Source organism: Lagopus leucura, unplaced genomic scaffold (genome assembly GCF_019238085.1).
Source record: "Lagopus leucura isolate 7727_CA_CO unplaced genomic scaffold, USGS_WTPT01 Super-Scaffold_100017, whole genome shotgun sequence".
In the NCBI taxonomy this organism is placed as follows: Eukaryota; Metazoa; Chordata; class Aves; order Galliformes; family Phasianidae; genus Lagopus; species Lagopus leucura.
In genome coordinates, this window is record NW_024962271.1 from 1,444,481 (window position 1) to 1,466,010 (window position 21,530).

Genomic DNA, 21,530 nt, shown 5'->3' on the forward strand with positions numbered 1-21,530 from the left:
GTCAGACCTCAGTATCCTTGTATTTCCTTTAACTTGGAGACTTCCTAGGCCGGGGTCTCATTAAATACCACCATCTGAATAACTAAGCCATCTGTGAAGTTTTTCTCCATAGATTTATCAAATTCCTTGAAGAGGTTTATACTTCTGTTTTCCACAACGGCTCACAGTAACGTTTCATAATTAAATTGACATTTGAGCTTTCAAATCTCTGATAAAAATTTCATTACTGCTGCAAGAGATATTGTTCTGCAGTAAGAAAGCACAATTCAACTATTAACTTGGAGGAAGTTTAGAGGTGGATTTGCTGAGACATTGCAGCTTCACAGCTCAGACCTCTATATAATTTTAAGTTCTTTACTGCTGATTTTAGAAAAACTGTGACTATTTTAGTATGAAATACAAACTCGTCTTTATATCCCTTTAGCAGCTAAATGGTAGAAACTGAAAATTAATTAATAGATGTCCAAAAAACAGCTTGAGCACCACCTAGAAGAGAGATTGTAATCCACACTCACAATTTCAGAAAATCTGTTAGTCAAAGGTAAGGCCAATGTGGTTCAAGGCTGAAAAATCTTTTCCAGAATATGCATCATTGAATTATTTTTGAGCTCTGCATTATATGTGGGATCTAAAACTAAACTGTATCTGTACAAGCTTTCCTCCTTTCTTCCCGCCCTCCCTTTTAACAAATAAAATTAAATGAATTAAAGAAAAAAACAAAAACAAAACAGGTTGAAAGTTCTTCCTGCTTGGAAGTAAATAGTAATCTGGATCAAGATAGTATAATAAATAATAAGCATAGAATGAGATACATACTTCCCCCAGAGTTAGCAAACCATTCCCACCCAGTTGGGAACAAGACGGGGCTTTGCAAGCAAGCCATTAAATATTTAGTTTCTGGTATGATGAACCTCCTCTAATTAAATTCACACCAAACACATAAAATTACTTTCTAATACTCAAATATGTCAATACTTCTGCATCTTCTTCTGAAAAGTAATTCCACAATGCACAGCAGGGAAGCTGCTGTGCTGCTTTTTTTTTTTTTTTGCTAAGCAGCATACTCCAAAGAGTTGATTGTAATTCCTGATATTAAAAGAAATATAAAAAGTAGTATTTGACTTTTTTTTATACATTGTAAGCACAAAGCTGTTTTTTGTGATTGTCTTCAGTTTATTTTTTCCACTGTTTTAAGATCATCACTGATGTCAGCTGTACTTCAAGTACATGCTTTACTTAGAAGTATGATAGGATTTATCAAAATGTACATCTGTATTTTATTCTGATTATGGCCATGAATTCAATCTTCATTAAAATGGCTTTTAAAGTACTTCTCTCTGCACACTGTGCTGTACAAACAATTTTATTTGGTGAAATAATTTTGCGCTATGTTTTCAATCCTCCAACTCAGCCACAGATTTTCTGTGGGGAACTCTGGAAACCATCTGGTTATGACCAGAAAAAATTCAGCAAAGCACAAATAATAAGCATAATATGTATATATAACCTGCATTCCTCTTCAGACTTGCACAAAACGATGCTAAGTTCACGTGCTAAAAAGGTGGGGATGTTGACAGCATTTATTTTTTAAGTGCTATTTGGGTTTTGATACCCTATACTGACTCTCCCATGTAACCTCCTAGGGAGAACATCTTCATTTTCAAAATGTGTGCACCATATGAAAAAACTGCACAAGGACACACATATGGTAACTTTTGTGACAAAAGAAAGATTGAAGTATGGAGAAGTACCATCTTAACACTGATGCAGACAGAATCAGAAGGCACCGGGAAGCTTCAGATGTTACTTTTACCTTGGATAAAAAGGTACTTATGCTTTATTATTCTCTTCTGATGGCTCTTTGTGAAAGCTCATAAAAGCATCCCTGTAGTTTTTCCCATATTATTGGAATTATAGGTCTCAAGAAAGAAGTAGGTCTGGGGAGTTCACCACATTCAATACAATGTTAGTCATTTTAAAACTTTAGCGACCTTAACTCAAAGATCAGAAAGCATTTCAAGGAATGAAAAACCACAGTCCAGAAAACTCTACCATAATATTTGAAATGCATCAAGGATGGCATTAGTGCATATGAGATCAGGATGTCTTACCTATCTTTGCCATATTACCAGGCCAGCCTTCCTTTTTTTGTAGCTTAACTTTCCAGGTATCTTTTGATTATAATCTATCATACCCAACCTCATTTATATTCATTTACATACTAAACCTCTTGCTGTTAGATTAAGTTTAAAAAAAAATAAATCCTGTCATGTTGCTCCCAATAAGAAGCTGCCAACTTCAGAACCAGGTTTCATTTAGCTGAATCATAACCATGCACACTCACAAAATTCACAGCTATCAATAATATTTACTCAGTGCATCAGTCCTTACCCCATACTTTAACATGAACTTTCCTCTAGACTACCATTCTTAATTCCGTTTGCTTCTAAGGTCTTTAAGTGTCCCCACTTTTCCAGCAATTATTTATAGACATCTGTCAATCCTGGTCTGCAATGCAGTGTGCTCACGCTATTGTCCATCATGGAAACCAAGTATGTCTTGTTTGTTTGTTTTTTTTCCATGCAATTCTTGAGCAATTTTTTCCCCCCAGTTAAGCTGCTGCTCTACTAGGCTTACAGCATACTGTTATAAGTAACATAACATCAAGTAGGTTTAAAATAATTTCTGCTAAATGCTTACTGCAATTGAATTGAGTGCCACATTCATTCAACCAGCCTTCACTTTCCTATCTTTACTGAAACATATCCAAAAGTTTTCACCTGCTTATGTAATCAATAAGATGAGTCACACATGAACTTACTGAGGTAAGCCTGCAGTAGGGCACAGACCCTACAGCCAAGAAATGGCAGATTGATAGATCAGAGATCAATAGGAAATAAACTGGGTCACAACTCAGAAAACAAAAAGGTGAGAAATTACAGGTACAGTTAATACAAAACCCATTACAGACAATAAAAAAGCCATAAGTGTCACTGAATCAGGCTCAACTATTACATCCCTGATATAATAATGTATGTTGAATTCAATCTCTTACAAGAGATGAGAGACTTCAGTACTCAAGGGGAAAAAAAGCAGGATTAAAAAAAAGCGTATTTCTCCAATGCTTTTGTTTTTAAATATATTGCCACCAACTTTGCAGCTTATCAGATAAGACCTTGCATTCAATCACAGATAGGGAGACAGATACGCAGTGCACAGTTCTACTCTCTGCAGAATGTAGAGAAATAGAATTTCCCATTAAGGTCTGTGGAGTGACATGGATTTCTTGCACCAAGATCAAGACTATTTTATAGTGCGATTATAAAATTAGTGCTTACAAACACAGAAATACCTCTGGAGTGGAACACAACAGCTGCTTAACAACTGACGAAACTGCACAACAGCTGAGGACAAAGCAGAAGAGAACTAATTCAGCCTGCATCTGCAGGAAAACTTTAGCTAGGATGGTCATTTGTGCTCAAATTAACATCTGGAACAATATCTTATTTGATGATGAAATTCAGTACAAGTGAGTTTAATCAGAACATTTTCATTACCGACTTTAATTGTCAGTGTGCTTTTACTTTGTTGCAAGTATTCTACCAAATACTGAAGTATGTCACTGTGGAATCCATACAACAATACTAACATTTCACGATACCCTATTTACTCCTGTTATTTACCTTGCCTTGTACTACATAAACAAGTAAAAGTGGTCCTGCTTAAAACTGAACAGAAAGAAAAAGGTAGAATTCCCACTCTGAACAATAAGTTCTACATGCAATTTGATTTGAATCACAATCGCATTCAAGAGGTTGTCTTCACTGATTCCAGATACTAATCACAAATCTAAGCCACAGCTGTCATTCCCAAACTACACCATGTTAAGTTTGCCTTTTTTTTTTTTTGTCAGAGATACTTAAAAAATTATTATCTATTGTCCAGAACAGATTGCTCTTACCCTCTTAATCAGGAGAAGAATTTAATGAGTCATTATATCAGCAAAGATCGCACAACATGGAAATAACGCATTTATCAACACAATTTCTCAAGGCTTATTTATAGAAATCATCACGAACTTACCTGTAGGGGATCCCTCCATGACATGACCAATATAGGGTCCTTCTTTGAACATCGGCCTGTTATCATTTTGATCAATAACAGAAATATCTAGGCGGACTGGGCCATCGATGATTTTCCCACTTAAATCCGTTACTTCAACTTCCAGCTGTATAAACAAAAAGGAGAGGGGGAGAAGTTATTAGGTTCCTTATCACACCGAAGGATAAGAGCAAAATAGTTCCCATCAGTGGTGTGGTTACCAGATCCCACCAGGTACAGCACTCGCAGCCCACTATCTTGGACTGGGCTCAGAGCGGATTTTAAATCTAAGCAAAAGTGAAAGATAAATGTACATTCACGTCAAGACACCCTCCAGTAGCTTGAAAATAGCTTACTGTCTGAAGATATATATCAATCCACACACAATGGAAAAAAACACAAGTTACTAAACCTCAGTCTTCATGGCAAACCATACTAAAACTTCTCACACGTGATAGCAGAAAAGGTCAGTTTCGATTGCAGCTGCATTGCATATCTGCAATTCTCTCCTCACCATGACATCAGTAAAAACAGTAATAAACATATCAGAGAGACAGCTATCATCCTCACCTATTCTACCCATCCCTAGATTCAACTCTTTAATGTAGTTAAGCCAGCCTGAAAGTGAACTTCGACATGGATGTTAAAACCACCCTTTTCCAGTCTTTCCATGAGACAGTGGTAGCAGCAGGGGCTGGAAGTCTCTGAGCATTTTTTATTCTGTTAATTTATTCTTCACTGTCATGTCTTATACCTGGAAGTTATTTATAAGTTAGTGGTAAATTGTGTTAGGAAAGAATTAGGTCAGAATTCTAATTCCTTATTAAAATAAGTGGTTATTATATCACATACCCATATATGTTATAATTACACTCCACATTCACAGTTAAATTTGTGGGGCGCGTGTAGAAGTATTCATGTTATGAATAAGATATTATAGACACTATTTGTAAATAATGCCACAGGCCATTTTAGCATCTACTCACTCTGCTCATTCTCACTTATCTAGAAATTATTCTTGGAGGATTTTCTCAAGGTTTTTTTTGTTTGTTTGGGTTGATTTTTTTTTTTGGCTGTATATAGAGATTAACAGTTTTAAAGCTAAAATGTCCTCTGAAATGAAGACAACTGATTCACATGGCACTGGCACAGCTCAAGCTTCAAAGGGCACGTGCCCCTCACTTTCCTGGGTTTGTTTAACACTGGACAGTGAAGTCAATGTAATAATCTCAGGATTGCATACAGTGTGATGGGGATCAGGAAGAAAAATGCAGTGTTGTTATTGACCTACATTAAATCTAGATACAGTTTCAGATACAGTTAGGAATTGCTGACAAAAAGATTTATCTTAGTAAATGCTGACTCATCAGAACAATGTTAATTGCTTTGGGGAATGAAAGAATAGCAAGATTTTTCTGTGAAATTTGAGCAAATTCACTTTCTAAAGATAACACACTCTTAATCTCTCTCAAAATTAAGTAGCTATACTGCTCACTGGAAAGAACAAAGTTTAAAGTAACTATTTGCTTTCATAGAAACTGCTAGCGATCTAAAGCAAAGGCTGATCTACCGTTTGTTGATTTGTCTTCCACAAGTTAAAGAAGAGAATAGGAGACCTTTACCAATAACCAAAATAGATCTACTCAACCATGGCAAACTCTATTAAGTCTGAGTCCCCCTGGCCAAAAAGATTCTGATAAGAGGTCCATGGAAACTGTTACACAATCTGCTTCATTTTGTTAATATGACAGAAGATTTTATTAGTCCCTGAACAATAACCTGTAGAACCCTAAGCATTATGTAAAAAGAGCCAGAAGGCCACAGCACTTGATTAGGACCATCTGTCTTCACCTGACTGCTATACAGAAGAGGCATGTCTAGATCTTCCCTCCCCCTCCCCCACCTTCTCTCCAAATCCAACATCACCAAAGAAACACAGAAAACAGAAGAACACCAAAGAAAACAGAACAACACCAAAGAAAAGCAGAAAGTACACCTTATCGTAAAATCTAAACACATGCAAAGGAAAGAAGTATTTAAGAAAAAGATACTATTGGCAGAGAAAACAGGTGACTTTAAACAGGCTGTAAATAAAACCACATGAATAATTAGACTGCATCTAACTATTAGAAGAACAATACATCAGTCTTTTAGTAAAGAAGAAAAGCCCATCTAGTTTTAATGTAAAACTTGACTGATATACCAGAGCTACTGCACTCTTTTAATAGCAACAGACTGTAACTGAACATACAGAAAGCATCTAAGCTCCTACCTGATTCCAACAACATAACTAAAGAGAAATGGTAAGCAAAGATTTGGGCAAACTGACAAAAAAATAAAATAAAATCAGCAGATATACTTCTTATTCAGTCAGATTGACTACACTCCTCATGTTTCAACTTTAAAGTTATGGAATTACTTTCATAAAGTTACACCTATGTGAATCTAGCAGCCATATTTTCAGAAACACTGAAAACCAAACCTCAATTTCATTTCTGACAAAAGAATACCTACAAACTACAAAAGCTGGTCAGGGGTTTACAAGGACACCATATTTCTCACAACACACATCAGCACACCAGGATACAAAGCAGACTTCGACCACTGAACTTCACAGAGCTGAGAAGCACAGACAAAATTAAGCACACCAATAAAACAAGGCGAAGCAGCGTGAACACCGATAACTGCAGGCAGTAACAGATCCCAACCTATTTCTCCCCATCCCCTCCTCCATTCTCTTCCCTTCTCAAAAGGGACTTCCTGACATTCTGCACTGTTTTCTTCCTCATATCTGCAGTGAGGTGGTCTCTCATTGCCTCAGATGTGAGAGTTTCACCTGAAGTTTAGTACAGTTACTCTAAGCAGCACAGACCTGTTTGAAGCACTCTATATCGTACAGAGGCTTGCCTCCTTCCCACTCCTGCACTCAGCAACAACATTAAAAGGAAAGATAACCAGCACCATCCTTACCATTACTTCAAGCAGTTCCAGGTTTCTCTTCACACGTTGCTGCTTCCCTTCATTTATTGCTTTTGGTGAAGTGATTCTGGATGGCCCCATTCCTCCTCTGCATATAAATGTCTTTTTCTCTGCAGCCAGCCAGCCAATGGCCCACACCAAATTACACCACAAATCTAAAGCTTTTCATAACTAAATCTAGAATACCTGCTGGTGCTTGATTATCTTCAAAGCCTAATATGGGTTCTTTAGTCACTAACTGCTTTCTAATTGGAAATTTTGCTGCTGGTGAGAGCTTCTCCAGGATTTCTTCCAGTTTGATTACCAGGCTTTCCTGCACGTTCCTCACACCCATCTTCACACAAAAACACCAAAAAAAAACATCCCAAAATTCAGTTATTTTCACTGGTGCAAACAGCAGCTTCCCAGAACGGCAGCATCCACAGGATAGCCGAGCTGCTCTGTGAGGAGAAACCAGGCTACTTCCCACTGAGCTTCTGGACGGTTCCAGAAAGCTCTGCAATCAGGAGCAGCTGAACCCCCAGAGAAACAGGTGTGGGTGCATTAAAGCCAAGGGGCACGAAGTGTTCTCAGGTGTTTTGGATTTACCTCAGCCAATCAGCTTTTGTGCCCTCACCCCAGTGCTGCTGGAGAGGTGAACTGAGTGCAGCTGGGTGAGATGCAGAAGAGGTAGGAAAGGAGTTCTTTTTTTTCCATGCTGAAAAGTTGGTTTAAAGATTGGCTGCGGTTATCTTATACAACTCAGAGAGGCAATAATTTAGACACGGAAATAAATTGCAATTAAATTTCCTGCTTTTAAGGATATGGATAAAGTATTAGCTGATTATTACATGGCACAAAGGAGAGAGAAAAGACTTAAAAACAAAACAACGCTTCTGATAGGTACAAATAATTGTATCTCAAGCTGCTCAGGAACAGGGCATTGATTTCCTCCAAAAGGTTGTACAAGTGTTGCCAAAAAGCACAGTATAGAATTTGGTCTCATGTTCAAAATTAGATCCTAGGTGCAAAGGGATTAATTAGCCAGTCCCAGCATAAACAGCCCGCCTTATTACACAAAAATGCTTAAGTTCCTCACACTGAAAATACAGACTTCATCTCATGAGTTTCATGCTTATCTCAACATGACTCTCTGTATAACGTCTTTGAAGAGTTCCAGAACTGGAGATTTCACTAGGAAATCTAATTAAAACAGCAGCTGAGCCTTCTGTGATTGCTCACATCTTTCTATGTAAACAGCAGTAAGCTGAGTGATGTATAGACTGCAACCACATACAGTCTGCACATTGAAGAAAGCAACACTGTAGGATTTTACAGTGGGAAAAGATTCCAGAGCAATAATTCATACACTTTCTGTCTTTCTACTTTTTTTTTTTTCCCCCTCAGTTAACAAAAGAAGATTAAAGACCAAAAAAGGCCTTTTCTTTCAGAACAACTATGAAAATGTTTCTGAGTATATGACATTTTCCAAATTGGTATTTCAAGAATCAGATAAATTTATGTTAGCATCATTATTCAATTCTACTTGGCCAATCTGAAAAACCAAAGTCTAATTGAAGAATGCAAAACAAATTCTGCAAATAAGCTGGTTATATGAAGTAGGACATCCCTCAAACTACCTCTAAGTAGCATTGCCCTAGATCACACCATACCTTTCCAATGATATAACAAACCATAACAGTGAGTTCAGTTCTGAAGCCTCCAAATGACGTGAAGGATTTAACAACCTTTACAAAGCCCTTGATAACAGTTTGAACTGACCTGTCTTACCTGAGATCAGCTGACAGTTATTTCACATTTTCTATTCCCTTGGAAATACCATTTAATTATGTGTATTAATAAACAAAAATTACTACAGAACAACTTTTGTCTCTGAAAAGAATGACAAACAATTCATGAGATAAGAGTCACTTCACCTTCTTTGACTATGTCAGATACAAGGTTTTGCAGATACATTAATACAAGATTTGCGAAAAGGATGAGGAATTTAATATTATAAACAGCCAGATATTGATTTCTCACCCTTGTTTTAAAGGTAGTGGTCTTAATATTTTGAATCCTCAAAATAGATTGAAAGTTCAATGCCATACTATTCTGGTTTGTGAAGTGAAATATAGCAAGCAATTCCAAGTAACGAAACAAGTATTGAAGTTGCATTCTTTATGATATTTAACTTGTCTGAGTTTCCCAGAACTTAAATTTCATTAAGAAAAACAAAACAAAATTGCAGAAACAGTAGGTAAATGTATATATTTATGCTGCTAGGCGGGGAAAAAGGGCACGTTAATTTACTTCCTCTCTTGCCCGTCAGAGCTATTCTTTGCAGAAACAAGAGCAAAACAAACTGAAGTGACTGGTCTAATTCTTTATAATGAGACCATACATCAGTAGAGGAGAAAGATGCATGTTTAGTGTAATTATTCATGTGATGCTTGTAGGACATTTAATGTCATTTGACAGCAAAACTGCCTTTTGTAGGAAGGGGAGGTGCATCCAGGAATGGAGAATTAAGCCCCAAGAGGAAAGTTGTAAGAGAGATAACATGAGGAAAGAAGAATTGATGAAAAATACCACTAACCTTTCCTAGAAAGCCTTATCTAACATGACCTCCGAAAGCCCATTCTATGTGAACTTCTTTTGCCTTGCAACAACATCAGAAATCCTCCATCTCTTTGAAAAAAACTGCCATTAGCCATCCTGAAAAGCCACTACATCTTGGCAGGCAGATCTTCCTCAGTGTCAGCGTGAAGACAAATCTGGAGTCATTAAGCTAGTTACCAGAGCTCTTTAAATTTTCCAGACTCTTTGTTCCACACCTGCAGTACCACCACCTGTCTTCTAGCACCAGCAACCCCTCTTGATTTGCAGTTCGCTTCACAGAATGTGCCTAGAAAATACCATCACTGAAATATGCCCATTGATGCAAAAACGAAGATCAAATACTATACATTTTAGATTTTATACATATATGTTAAATTGCTTCATGGCAGTTAACTAAGCACTTAAGAATTCACCATCTCACTGAATGTATATACTGTAATGCTCTCTGTGTCACAGCATTTTTTTTTCCACATCTGTGTCTCTCTGCATCATAATATTGCTAGAAAGGTGTTATTTTCTTGTAGACTTTTAGTCCTGATTTTTTTCTCTACTGTCAGCATGGCAAGGTCCCTTTTCTGTGAACAAGATCACAGAATGAGAAGGAAAAATAAAGCAGAAAAAAAGAAAAAAAAAAAAAACAACAAACAACCCATGAAAAGAGAATGATGGCATAAACCTCAGAGAAAATAAGATAATAGTACTCTGTGTATGAAGTCACAGAAAGCTTATACCAAAATGAACACTGCCTTTACTACAGGACAGCATTAAATCCAGTAGCACATTTGTTGTTTGTTGTTTTAAATGTTTCAGCTCATTGAAAAAGAAAACAAATAATTTTATATTTCCTAGAAACTTTGTTGCATGTTAAAAAGAATTTTAAAAAAAGGAAAAATGGAATTGATAAATTCACCTGATGTTTTAACAACACATTGCTGAGAATTTTTAAGGACTAAAGGCAAATCTGGTCATTGAGGAGTAAATTGTGTTTTCCATTACTTGTACTAGTTTGGAGTAAATAAGATTTATTCATGTGAGTTCTTTGTAAGCATCATCTTAAAAATTTCATATTTTTAATATTTAAATATTTGGAAGAAGTATTTCTTTATGCATGCCAGGTAACTTCTTATGCTCATGGCACATTTAGTTTTAAGCATAAGATCAAGCAATAACAAGCCCACCTCTCATAAAATCCAGTCGCAGTGGTGCATGTCACTGTCTAGGTACACTGCACTTCCAACAGTCAGATTGTACTGGAGAAGGCTGGCTTTAACTGAATAGTTTTGCAAAAGTAACAGCAAACAAAGGAACTGGGAGTAGAGAAGACAGTGATATTATCACAAGTCTCTCCTCTTTTTTTTTTTCTTTTTTTTTTTTCAGGAAGCCCTGAGCACACCACGCAATGCGGCAGTCTGAGATGACCATGCCAGCAGAGCTTGCCCACAACTCCGGTAAACCCTGCTGCAATTGGGGACCAGAAAAATACAGTCACTATAAGGACTTCCAAAAAGTCTCAGAATTGCCATTGCCATTTCACTGGTGGATATAAATGAGGTATGAAGCATTTAAACTGATTGTAAGTATCCTGATTCATTATGATAAAACTGATGGGACCAACTGATGCTATACAGCAGGACATTTCAAAAGAAAATCAAAGAAATAAGATAGGAAAAGATGGGAGAGGAAAGATGAAATGACTTCACGAAAGCCACACACCAGACAAAATTTGAATCAAGCTTGAGTCCAGGCTTTTTGATCTCCAAACACAAGACTGATAGCTGGATTCTATCTCTTGCTGAGCAAGTGATGTAAAATTAGATTTACAAAGGTTATTAAGCTACCAACAGGTATCTTAATAAAGCTTTCAAAGTGCCTTACAAGACTGGGTAATATATCGTATTAACATCAAAACACCTTTAAAAGAGCTTTGAAAACCTGATTGTCTTGTTAAGGTCTCATTTTTCCCCCATTAAGCACTTTTCTGCAGCTGCACAGACACAAAACAACAACTGAAAATAATTTTCTATGTCCTTGCATAACAATGCTGCAAATTTATAAGGGTTCCTCGTATAGCTACAAACACAGAATTAAAATGACTTCTGAAACATATTTTTTGTTATATATTGTACGAGTTATGAAACTAGAAAGTCCACTCCAAAAATAACCTCAGTGAATAAATGACAAGGACATCCCTCAAATCTGTGGAGCAATACAGCACTTCAAATGAAAGCATGTGTACTTCACACAAAGTAAAAGTATTATGGATGATCATATAAAACTAATTAAAATCTTCCTGTATCACAAGAGAACACATGTTGAGCCCCTCAAAAAGAAGGGGGTGGAAAGAGAGAGAGAGAGTGAGAGAGAAAAAGATATCAGGATTCACCAAAGCAATTGTGTCTAATCACCACAAAAATATTGAATTAAAAAAAAAATCAAAAAGAGAGGAAGTAGGACTGAAATAAAGGATTAAAGCATAAACTCTGCCAGATTTTTTTAGGCTCCATGCAGCACCACAAAAACAACAGAGTATGTAAGAAAAGATGAAAAATGGCTTTGTACTTTCAAATAGCTCATAGCAGTATTCAAGCTCTGCTCACTGTCCTTAATGCTTGAAAATCACTCCAAACAGCATGTACGAAGCAGCAAACGTGAAGCAAATTTCATCTCTCAGAAAGACTTAAGAAGCAACAGGGTCAGAGAGAGATCATAACTAATCAGACCAACAAAAATCCAACACCTAAAATGCAGCAGTGTCTAGAAAACTGACTTATTTAGGCATACCAAATAAAGGCCAGTATAAATGTCAGCTATAGATCACACATATATTTTGCTTTGTTATTACTGCTAAACATATCTATTCCTACAAATAAGTAGGAAAAGGTCTTAGAAGTCAAGGATCACTCAACTTACACCCATCTCATATATACAGAACTAAGATTCTCTAGTTGAAAGCAACAAGCAGGGAGTTACAAGAGCGCTTGTGCAGGTTAAACAGGAGGGCATGTAGCAAGCTGCTGCCTAACTTGCTGGCTCTGCCAGACATCTCATCTCTTCACACCATCAGATTTGAAGTGAACAGATGCAGCCAGGAGTCCTTCAAAGCCCTGGTTAAGATGGAGTAAGTGTGCTTGGCCTCTGAGTGTCAGTAAAGAGAAAAAAAAGTTGGCAATTTGGAAACAAGATCTTCCTAGCGGATGTTTTCCTTTCGAGAAATTTTCTTTCTCTGAAAAAAAAAAGTGTTTCCTCTCTTCAAATCTGAAACAGTATCAGTATATTTTATGTACTGTATTTGCATTACTCTTGTAAGATACATTTCTTTTTTTTTTTTAATTTCGTCTTTTTAAAGGTTAGTCCATAAAAATTACATAAAGAGAAACAGATGAAATTTCTTTGTCTAAGTTATAAGATTTACATGACTGTACTGCAAAGCATAAGGGTCAAGTGTTATGAAACCCTCTCAAACTGCTTATCTACAAAACCCCCATCACTGAGAGTTGCTCTGAAACACTGTGCTATGGTGCAAGACATTTGCCATTCCTTTTTTCATCACACCAAATGCAATGGTAATGAACTCTGAGGTCTTTCATGTCTGAAAATATGCAGCTTTTATTTATTGGTATCATAAATCTGCTAATTCTCATTCCAAGTTCTTTCTCAATCTTTGGAAACCACTCAGATGCCCAATGACCTGCATTACCAACCAGAGCCTGCCTGTTTGACCACAAAGCTCAACTACTTCCACAGAGGACAAACTTCCTTCCTCACTGTACTCTTCACTAACAAGTGCTCTATGTTCTTTTTGCTGTGTTGAAGATAGTATATTTCAATGCCAATGATAAAAGTTTTAGGTGTTGGAAATGCCAACTGCATGCTTTCATTCTCTACTGTACGTTTGGTTACATAAATCATGGAAAAGTGAGTTTATTGAAATTCTTCCAAACCACGAGGTTGCAAACTCTCTTACATTACAAAGGTTGGCTATTGTCATCTGATTGGCTAAATACATCAGAGCAGTAGTCACAGTTAGCACTGCTTTCATTTCCCTCCTGTATTCTCTGCCTGGACTTAGCTGTTACAAGCACTGAAATTAACAATACACTGTTTATCTTTTCCTGTTATTCTGAATTAAATGAGTTTTTGTTGATTTTGTCTAAAGTCAGCCTTATTGAATTTCACAGCATGCCAGGTTGGTTTGTTTTGTTTTGTTTTTCCAAGACAATGTCTATGGCAGATACTTTTATAATTCAGACAGCTGATCTTCCTGGTAACATCTAAATGGATTAGCACATCCCATATGACAAATGCTTAGCAGTTTCTCTGTTTCAGTAAAACAGAGTAGTTGTTGCTTCCACTTTGCCAAAAACGGCAAGCTATGTACTTCATGTAAAGAAGAAAGGAAATATCTAAACACTTTTCTCATGTTATTTTAGTGAAGACAGTTGCGTGTATGTACATAATGAAAGATACGCCAAGGGCAGCCTGAACTGAAATAAGTGTTGTTCCTAATTACCTGTTTTCTCTCTCTAAACCTAATGCAAATTAACATCTTGGACCATCCCTCTACATTAAATATCAATAAAGAAAGATTTAGTCAATGGGCCTCGAATTAGCTAAATTTACATAGTAACGGTCTCATCAAGTAGTCAAACAGTTGTAGTCTAGCTCCCAAATGATCAACAAAAGTCTGCTATATAGTTAATAACATCAGCTGTTAAAATATATAAATACACACACATACATATATACTTTTAAGGCATAATTCGTAGTTTGAGTTCCATGAACCTCCCTGAACTTCTTGGTTTTGTTTTTGATATTTCAATCGATTCTAAATTACCACATTGAGAACCTTAATTCTAGGTAACAAGGTTACCTGAACAAGATTAGAAAATTGGGCATAATATAGAAAACAAATCTTCCAGACAATAGAAACCTTGCATCATTTTGACCTGTTAAACCTTGCATCTTTTTTTTTTTCCCCAAAACTTGAACTATCCAAGAACAGGAAATCCTTACAAAAATATAATAATTAATTAAGAATTATATACATACATACATACAAATTACATCTTCACTTGTTTTTGCTACACCATGAAGTGTTCTCCTTTGGCTTGACAAGGTCACTTTTCATCAATATATTACTGGTTGAAATGTAAGATAACTTCTTTTATTTAGAGTAACCTATTTATAAATCCATCACTATTAAGCAAGATGGTAGTTCAACGCAAAATACAGATACAGAAAGTCAGTCCAATCAATACCAAGAGCCTGAATTTTGAGCTCCAATCAGTAGCAATCCATCAGCCTTACAGAGCCTATCAAAGAGAGTAGAAGTATTCTGTTTGCAACTGAGGTGTCTTGCAGAACCAAAGGTTCGTCATTATGACACAAAATAAATTCTATAGCATCAGGATAAACAATATGTCTCAAACTGTATAGCAAGCATATTTATAAGGAGTACAATATCTTAAACAGAGAACAAAAAACAGATCAACAGATCACTGTAACATGATCACTTGCCTTATAAAGAGTTGTCTGGTAAACACATAATGAAGACTAATAAAAAGAATGTGGAAAGAGCTTATGTCAAAGAGATGGGTTTATGATTTGGAAGAACACCACTCATAAGAAATGCAGACTCAACTGCACAAAAACAACTTAAAAGTATTTGGTCCATCTGCAAAAGTAGTGAGATTCCTACAGATTCTCTCAAATACAAAGTAGGCCAAGAAAAAATATTAGAGGCTCTGTGTTTGTACCACTTTATGTCAAAGAAGGAAATGAAGACCACAGAAAGCATCTTCACAAGGTAGTTGGTGCTCCAAGACTGCCAGTGCTCAAGATGCATTTAGATAATGCCCTTAATAAAATATTTTAATGTCTGGTTTGCCCCGAGGTGGTCAAGCACTTAGGCTCTTTGATCTCTGTAGGTCCCATCTCGTTGAACTATACTCATAAAATCTCCAGAAGGCTGTTAATTTTTTTATGCAAAATATTTTTTAATCACCTTTGTGTTTCACCCTCTTTCAAATTCAGAACTGAGGCTGAATCACGACAATTAGCTGGCACTGCATGCTTTTCTACAAATTGCTTACATGCCATTAAATGGAGGCAGTTGAGAGAGAGATGAGTGGACTGTTTAGTCACCTGCCTAATTTTACTATAGATACTTCTTAAAAAGAATTACTCTTTAACAGAAGATAAATGGGCTTCACACTAATTCAAAGAAAGTGGGAACATTAACCACAGAAAACATGCCAAAAAGAAATGCATTTTAAGTAATCAGACCTTCATTTCTCTCATAGAAGGTCAAATAAATGTGTCTGTAGGTTGCCTCTTCAGCAAGTACAGCAACAACATTCTTCTGCAGAAAAAATGGACATTCAGAGAAAGATGCACTGCCTGTTTAGTAGAAGACTGTGAAAAAAAAATCTGATAAAAATGCATACTGCTAACCACAATATTCATAGCTCATCAAACCCTGACATGTTCTGGAATATGCTAGTGCCAAACTGAATCACGTCAGCTGAGTTTGACAGCAGGTAAATTACACTGTGCAAGAGTTTAACTAAAATGAAGTTGCTCAACAAAACTTTCTTGATCTAAATAGGATTTTCAATCTTAGAAAAATATACTGTTATTAATGGAGTAAAAAAAAACAACAAAAAACAACACCTGATATTAAGTTTATTCTTTTGCTTTATTTTCTGGTTTCACTAGCAGAAGGTCATTCATAGCAGAATCAAATAAAACCATAAAAAATAAAAAATAAATCAGTTTCTATATATTTTTTTCTCCCTGCACAGCTTCATTCAGAACTACATTTATCATTTAAAATTATCCATCAAGAACTGTAATTGAATACCTTTCAGCCCTTAGGTTTGAATACAGCTTTGAATAACCGTGCTGACTGATCACTGCAGTCATGTGGCATTAGTGGTACACTCCGACTTGACCTTCCTACTAAATATTTAAAGGACTGAAACAAGTCATTTCCAGATCAAATCTTCCTGAAAGTACATGGTAGTATGATTGTCTGTCCAAAAGCATGACTAACATTTTCATCCATAGACATTCTTATTAATACCAAGTTTCTTAAACTCATATTACTAGAAAAAAACTGTACTGTCATCACTGTAAACCCTGTGTTTGCTGTACAAATACGTGTTTGATGTGCTACTTTTCAAGATACACATCATACAGCAAGTTGGAGTACTCAATATTCATGGAATATTTAGTAAGTAATAGATGTAGTAAGACAGTTTAACAATGTAGTAAGATAGAAGAGGGCTCACATTGCTATTTGCTCTTGCCAACAGCTGTGAACAGTTCATTTAAAAAAAAAAAAAAAAAAGGGATTAAAGGTGATTTTGCTGCTGGAAATGTCTTAAATCTGCTAGCTGCTTTAAATTGGAGAAAAAAAAAAAAAAAAAGAAACACAAAAAAGTGGAATTATAATAGTTAAGAGCTTGCAGCCCCTATTTTCATCCATAATGCTATTATTTTGAGTCCTTTTTAACTTAATTACTAATTCAATATTCCTTATATTTAGTCTCTTATTGTTTTTCTGACGTTTATTCAACATAAACCCATTCTGTCACAATTTGTTATTTTTTGGAAGAATGCAAACTATCTGAGCTCCTGTGATCTTGCCTGCGTATCTATCTATCTGCTGTAGCTTTGTAGCCTGATCACAAGTAAGATTAGTGAATAATATGACACTTGGTCAGCCTGCAGGTATGCAGCTAGGAAGGAACAGTATTTTTTAAATCCTTCCCACAGAGAGAAACCTAATATCCGTGTTCAGGGTTATTTTTGTCACCAAGTAGACGTGGCTATTTGTTCCTTGTCATAATGAAACTTCTGTGTCTATAAGAGATCAAGAGGCCAACTAAAAGCCATATCATAATTAAAGCGTGACAGTGATATGGGAATTTTCCATTAGCCAAGGTGGTAAAAAATACAATAACCAAAGAAATATTTCTCTAAGTTTCACTCCACATTCACATCACTCAGTCTGTGATTTCCAAGAAATTTTACATTCCCTTACACTCCCGTTCCCTCAAGTAAATTTTACTCCAGATCTGTATACAGTTATCTGTATTATTTTGTAGACTTATTTCTTATTCCTTCCACCAACAACCACAGAAGCTCATTTACGTTATGCAGAATATAATTAGTAGGTATCGTATTTATTTGACAGCTTTCTCATTTTCTCAGTTCTATGCAATTTGACAGAGACCGTTGCAGATCCGTAACTAGTCTTTCAGAATGACTTTCACAAGGTTAGCTCACTTATTAATTGACCCTTGGTAATGGTAATTTAAGAAGCATATTAATCTCATCTGTCAGTTCTAACACATACTAGATATATAAAATAATTTGTCTTTTTTCTTTGCAAGGAGTCTTGCAACAGAAATGAAGTGTCTAAATTTTTAATTAATGTGCATTTTCTTTCAACAAATGGCTTTTGGAGCAAAAGGACACATCTTTTCAGTAGTTTTCTTTATTCTACTTTAAAGCTCCTTCATTTTCTTATGAAGAAAAGCACTATTTCACCAGTCAATAAAACTTATGATCTAGATAATCTTTGACAAAGGACACTCTGTTATTCTTAAACCAGATCCCTGAAACTTAAAAATACATGAACAAAGCACTCAATAACAGCAGTGTTATTTATTATTTCATATAGTGATTAAAGGCTTCTTGCGTTCAAGGAGATTTAATTCACTAAGAATATTAAAACAAGATTTGTTATTCAGAAACTGAAAAACTTCAATCGGTATCAGATGCTAGGAGTTGTAATCTTTTTAAATTTCATTTTCAAATGCATCATATGTTGAGCAGAGCTTTTGGTTTAGCTCTAAGAAAGGGTTATATAAAATAGGTACCAGGGCCATGGGTAAGTTCTGCTTTATTTCCTTCATTAAGTAAATAATGGAAGCAGTTAACAGCAAGGGGAAGGGAAGGAAGGAAGGAAGACAGTTGTGCCATCAGTGTGTGATCATCTGCACTTTGTTTCACGTGGATGAAATGCAGCTCTTTGCATAACCACTCCAAAAGGACATAAGAATGTATTGATGAATGGTCATAATTCTCATTAGGGTTATCACAGGTTTGAGGAGGAACAGAAATCCTATGCTTTTCATTTAAAAGCAGAGAAGTCAAGAAAATACAAGGTGAAAGGTGAGGTATACTCCCATCCCCTTCTACTTCTCCTTTAGTGTCCAAAGAAAGAAGAGGCTTTCTGAAGGGAAACTTCACAAAGAGCAGACCCTTGCAGCTATGTTTTACTTCATATGAACAGCACACATATGAGCAGCAGCAATGAAAGATTCCATCAGCTCTATGGGCTATAAAGCTCTTACTAGCATCAGAGAATTTACTATATTGACACCTGGCAAAATTCATCATGTAGGACAGGCTATAACAGCCAGTGTGGTCCACAACACACTCGCAGAGGGTCTTCAGAAAGAAAGAAAACTGAACATTGCTGGAAGTGGGCACTTGCCCTGGGTAGCTGCACAAAGGAGCTCTGGGTGCAGGTGGAGAATCCAGCACTACGGAAACCCACTTTCCCTGTGCTTTTTTCTAGAGCAGGAGTGGGAAGCAGATGCAGCTGACACTGTACTAATTCCCTCTATGACTGTACGTGTGACTTATTCCCCACTAAAGACTATTTGTTATTAGGATTAATTCAGCTTCAAAGTGGAGTAACAGATATAAGACTAAACTTTTACCAAACATATTGACAAATGCTACCGTACTTAAACTCCCATTGGTTCCACATGAACTGAGATCAGAACAACGATCATTTGTATGTTAAGAAAATGAAGCAAATATATAAATGCATTATAGAAGATATAAACAATAATACTGTGATACTCAGTTTGCTTAAGCTTATCCCACTGGAATATAAACCATCAATAATTTTGATGATAACAATCTAGAGGCAGCTCTACAAAAGCATGGCTCAGTCTTTGTAGAATTTTACAGCTATATGAATATCTATTTCCTCACAGACATCACGCTGGATTTGGATGGCATGTGTTTCAGGCACTTAAAAAAATGCTAACCATTTTTTATTGGCTATATCGTCACAATGTCTCCCCCGCTGTTACAGTCTACTGCATAAACAGGTATTCAAGCAATTTTTAGGAAAAACAAATTACACAGCTGACAGACTACAGTGTCTCCTTCAGAATCATTAGTGTCAATCATCTGAGTACAAGTTTTGAGTGCTATTGAAATGCATGCTACTTAAACAAGGGATCATCATATGGAACCACTTCAATCTTAATACAACCATAAGCATATACAGCATCAGCCACTGAGCTACTAACGTAGCATCTGTATTTTTAACAGTACAGTAAGAGCTTACTGCAGAAACAATGCCCATTTATTCACTTACAATTAACAGAAGCAACTCAGTGTCTCCATTTTTTGCTTTTCAAGTTGGTAAGCTACGATTTTTTAGGAAGTCCACAGATTTTAGTGTACATAAGCAATGCTCCTTCAAGAAATGGAGGACTGCGTGCACAGATACAGAAGTCAGGAAAACAACACCAGACTGTCAAACTGGTAATAAAAGCATTTTCCTTACTGCCAGCAGTTCCTAGAATTCAGTGACATCAGCTGACCCACACTGATTTTTGCCAGCTGAACATTTGCATCTCATTTGAAGAACTGAGCTTAAAATGCTTCTGAAGACTTTAGTTAGTGTCACAGAACTGGCTCAGTGAGTGAGCTTTCAACTCCATAGCCGTGTGTGCTGGTAGGTGCTCATAAACATCAGTAAAGATTGGAGGTGACCTCATCCATGTATTACACTTCACCCCTGTTAAAAGACCGGCAAAGTACGCTATAATCAACAACGCTTCTGTAGCTGAAAGAGTTATTGACAGCTAAAGAACCCTGCCTGTTTCTCACCATTTTCAAAAGTAAGTGGATAAACTAACCAAGTCATCAAACCAAATCCATTCTTATCACTACATAACTTCCAAAGCCCTCACATCCATCCTGTGTCCTCAACTAAGTTACTCCTGATCAATGTCTGCAACAAAGAAATGAAAAACTGACAAACTGAAGAAAAGGATTCTTGGACCTCCAATGAAATCACATTCATACATAGAAAGATTTTTATGAGTAACAAAAAGCATGCTTTGCTGTCTGATCTTTTCTTTCTTTTTTTTTTTTTAATATATTCTTCTGTGGTTATTGTTATTTTTGAATGAATATTTTGACAAGAAACCTATATGCCCAAACTACTTTCTTCACTTTGTATTCAGGAGAGTAATGCAGAGATTGCAGAAAGAGAAACAGCAAACATATCCAAACAAACTCCACAAATGGTTAATTTAATTAAACAAAGTTTAGTACTACTTAATGTTTAATTTCTGGTTTGGATAAAGAATGAACTTTTGAAGAAAAATCTCGTGAAGAAAAGCTGTGTCTATGACTCAGAAAGCAAGAACGTCCTATTTGCTTCCTGAACCCCAAAACTGACGTACTGCAGGGGTGCCATGGTGGTTCTTACATAAGTGTGGGAAAACTTTACATTCGGTTTTGCAGGCATAAGGGGGCTGTATTGAGCTTTATGGAAACCTTCACTAATAGGAAAGCAATCCTTATCTGCAAACTCATACATGTCTTTATTAAGGTAAATCATTATTTTCAATATTATGACCCTAATGAAAAGTTCAATAGCAGTTTTATTTTTCACTGAAATATGGAAGTTCATGCATATATGCCAAGGTTAAAATGAATAGGGCAGAAAATGGGACGAAGCAGGGAAAAGGCAGAGATGTGTAAAACAAAATGAATTAAAACAAACACGCACACGAAAGCAATCA

At 36.2% G+C, this 21,530-nt stretch overlaps 1 protein-coding gene across 2 annotated transcripts in view; it reads right to left on the reverse strand.

Annotated features, from left to right (window-relative positions):
• The window catches only part of CDH13 (cadherin 13), a 433,519-nt gene that overhangs the window by 179,990 nt on the left and 231,999 nt on the right, over positions 1-21,530 (reverse strand). For both annotated transcript variants that reach the window (XM_042876979.1, XM_042876978.1), the window contains exon 6: positions 4,084-4,228. In XM_042876979.1, coding sequence (XP_042732913.1) covers positions 4,084-4,228 — 145 coding nt within the window. The remainder of the gene's footprint in view (positions 1-4,083; positions 4,229-21,530) is intronic.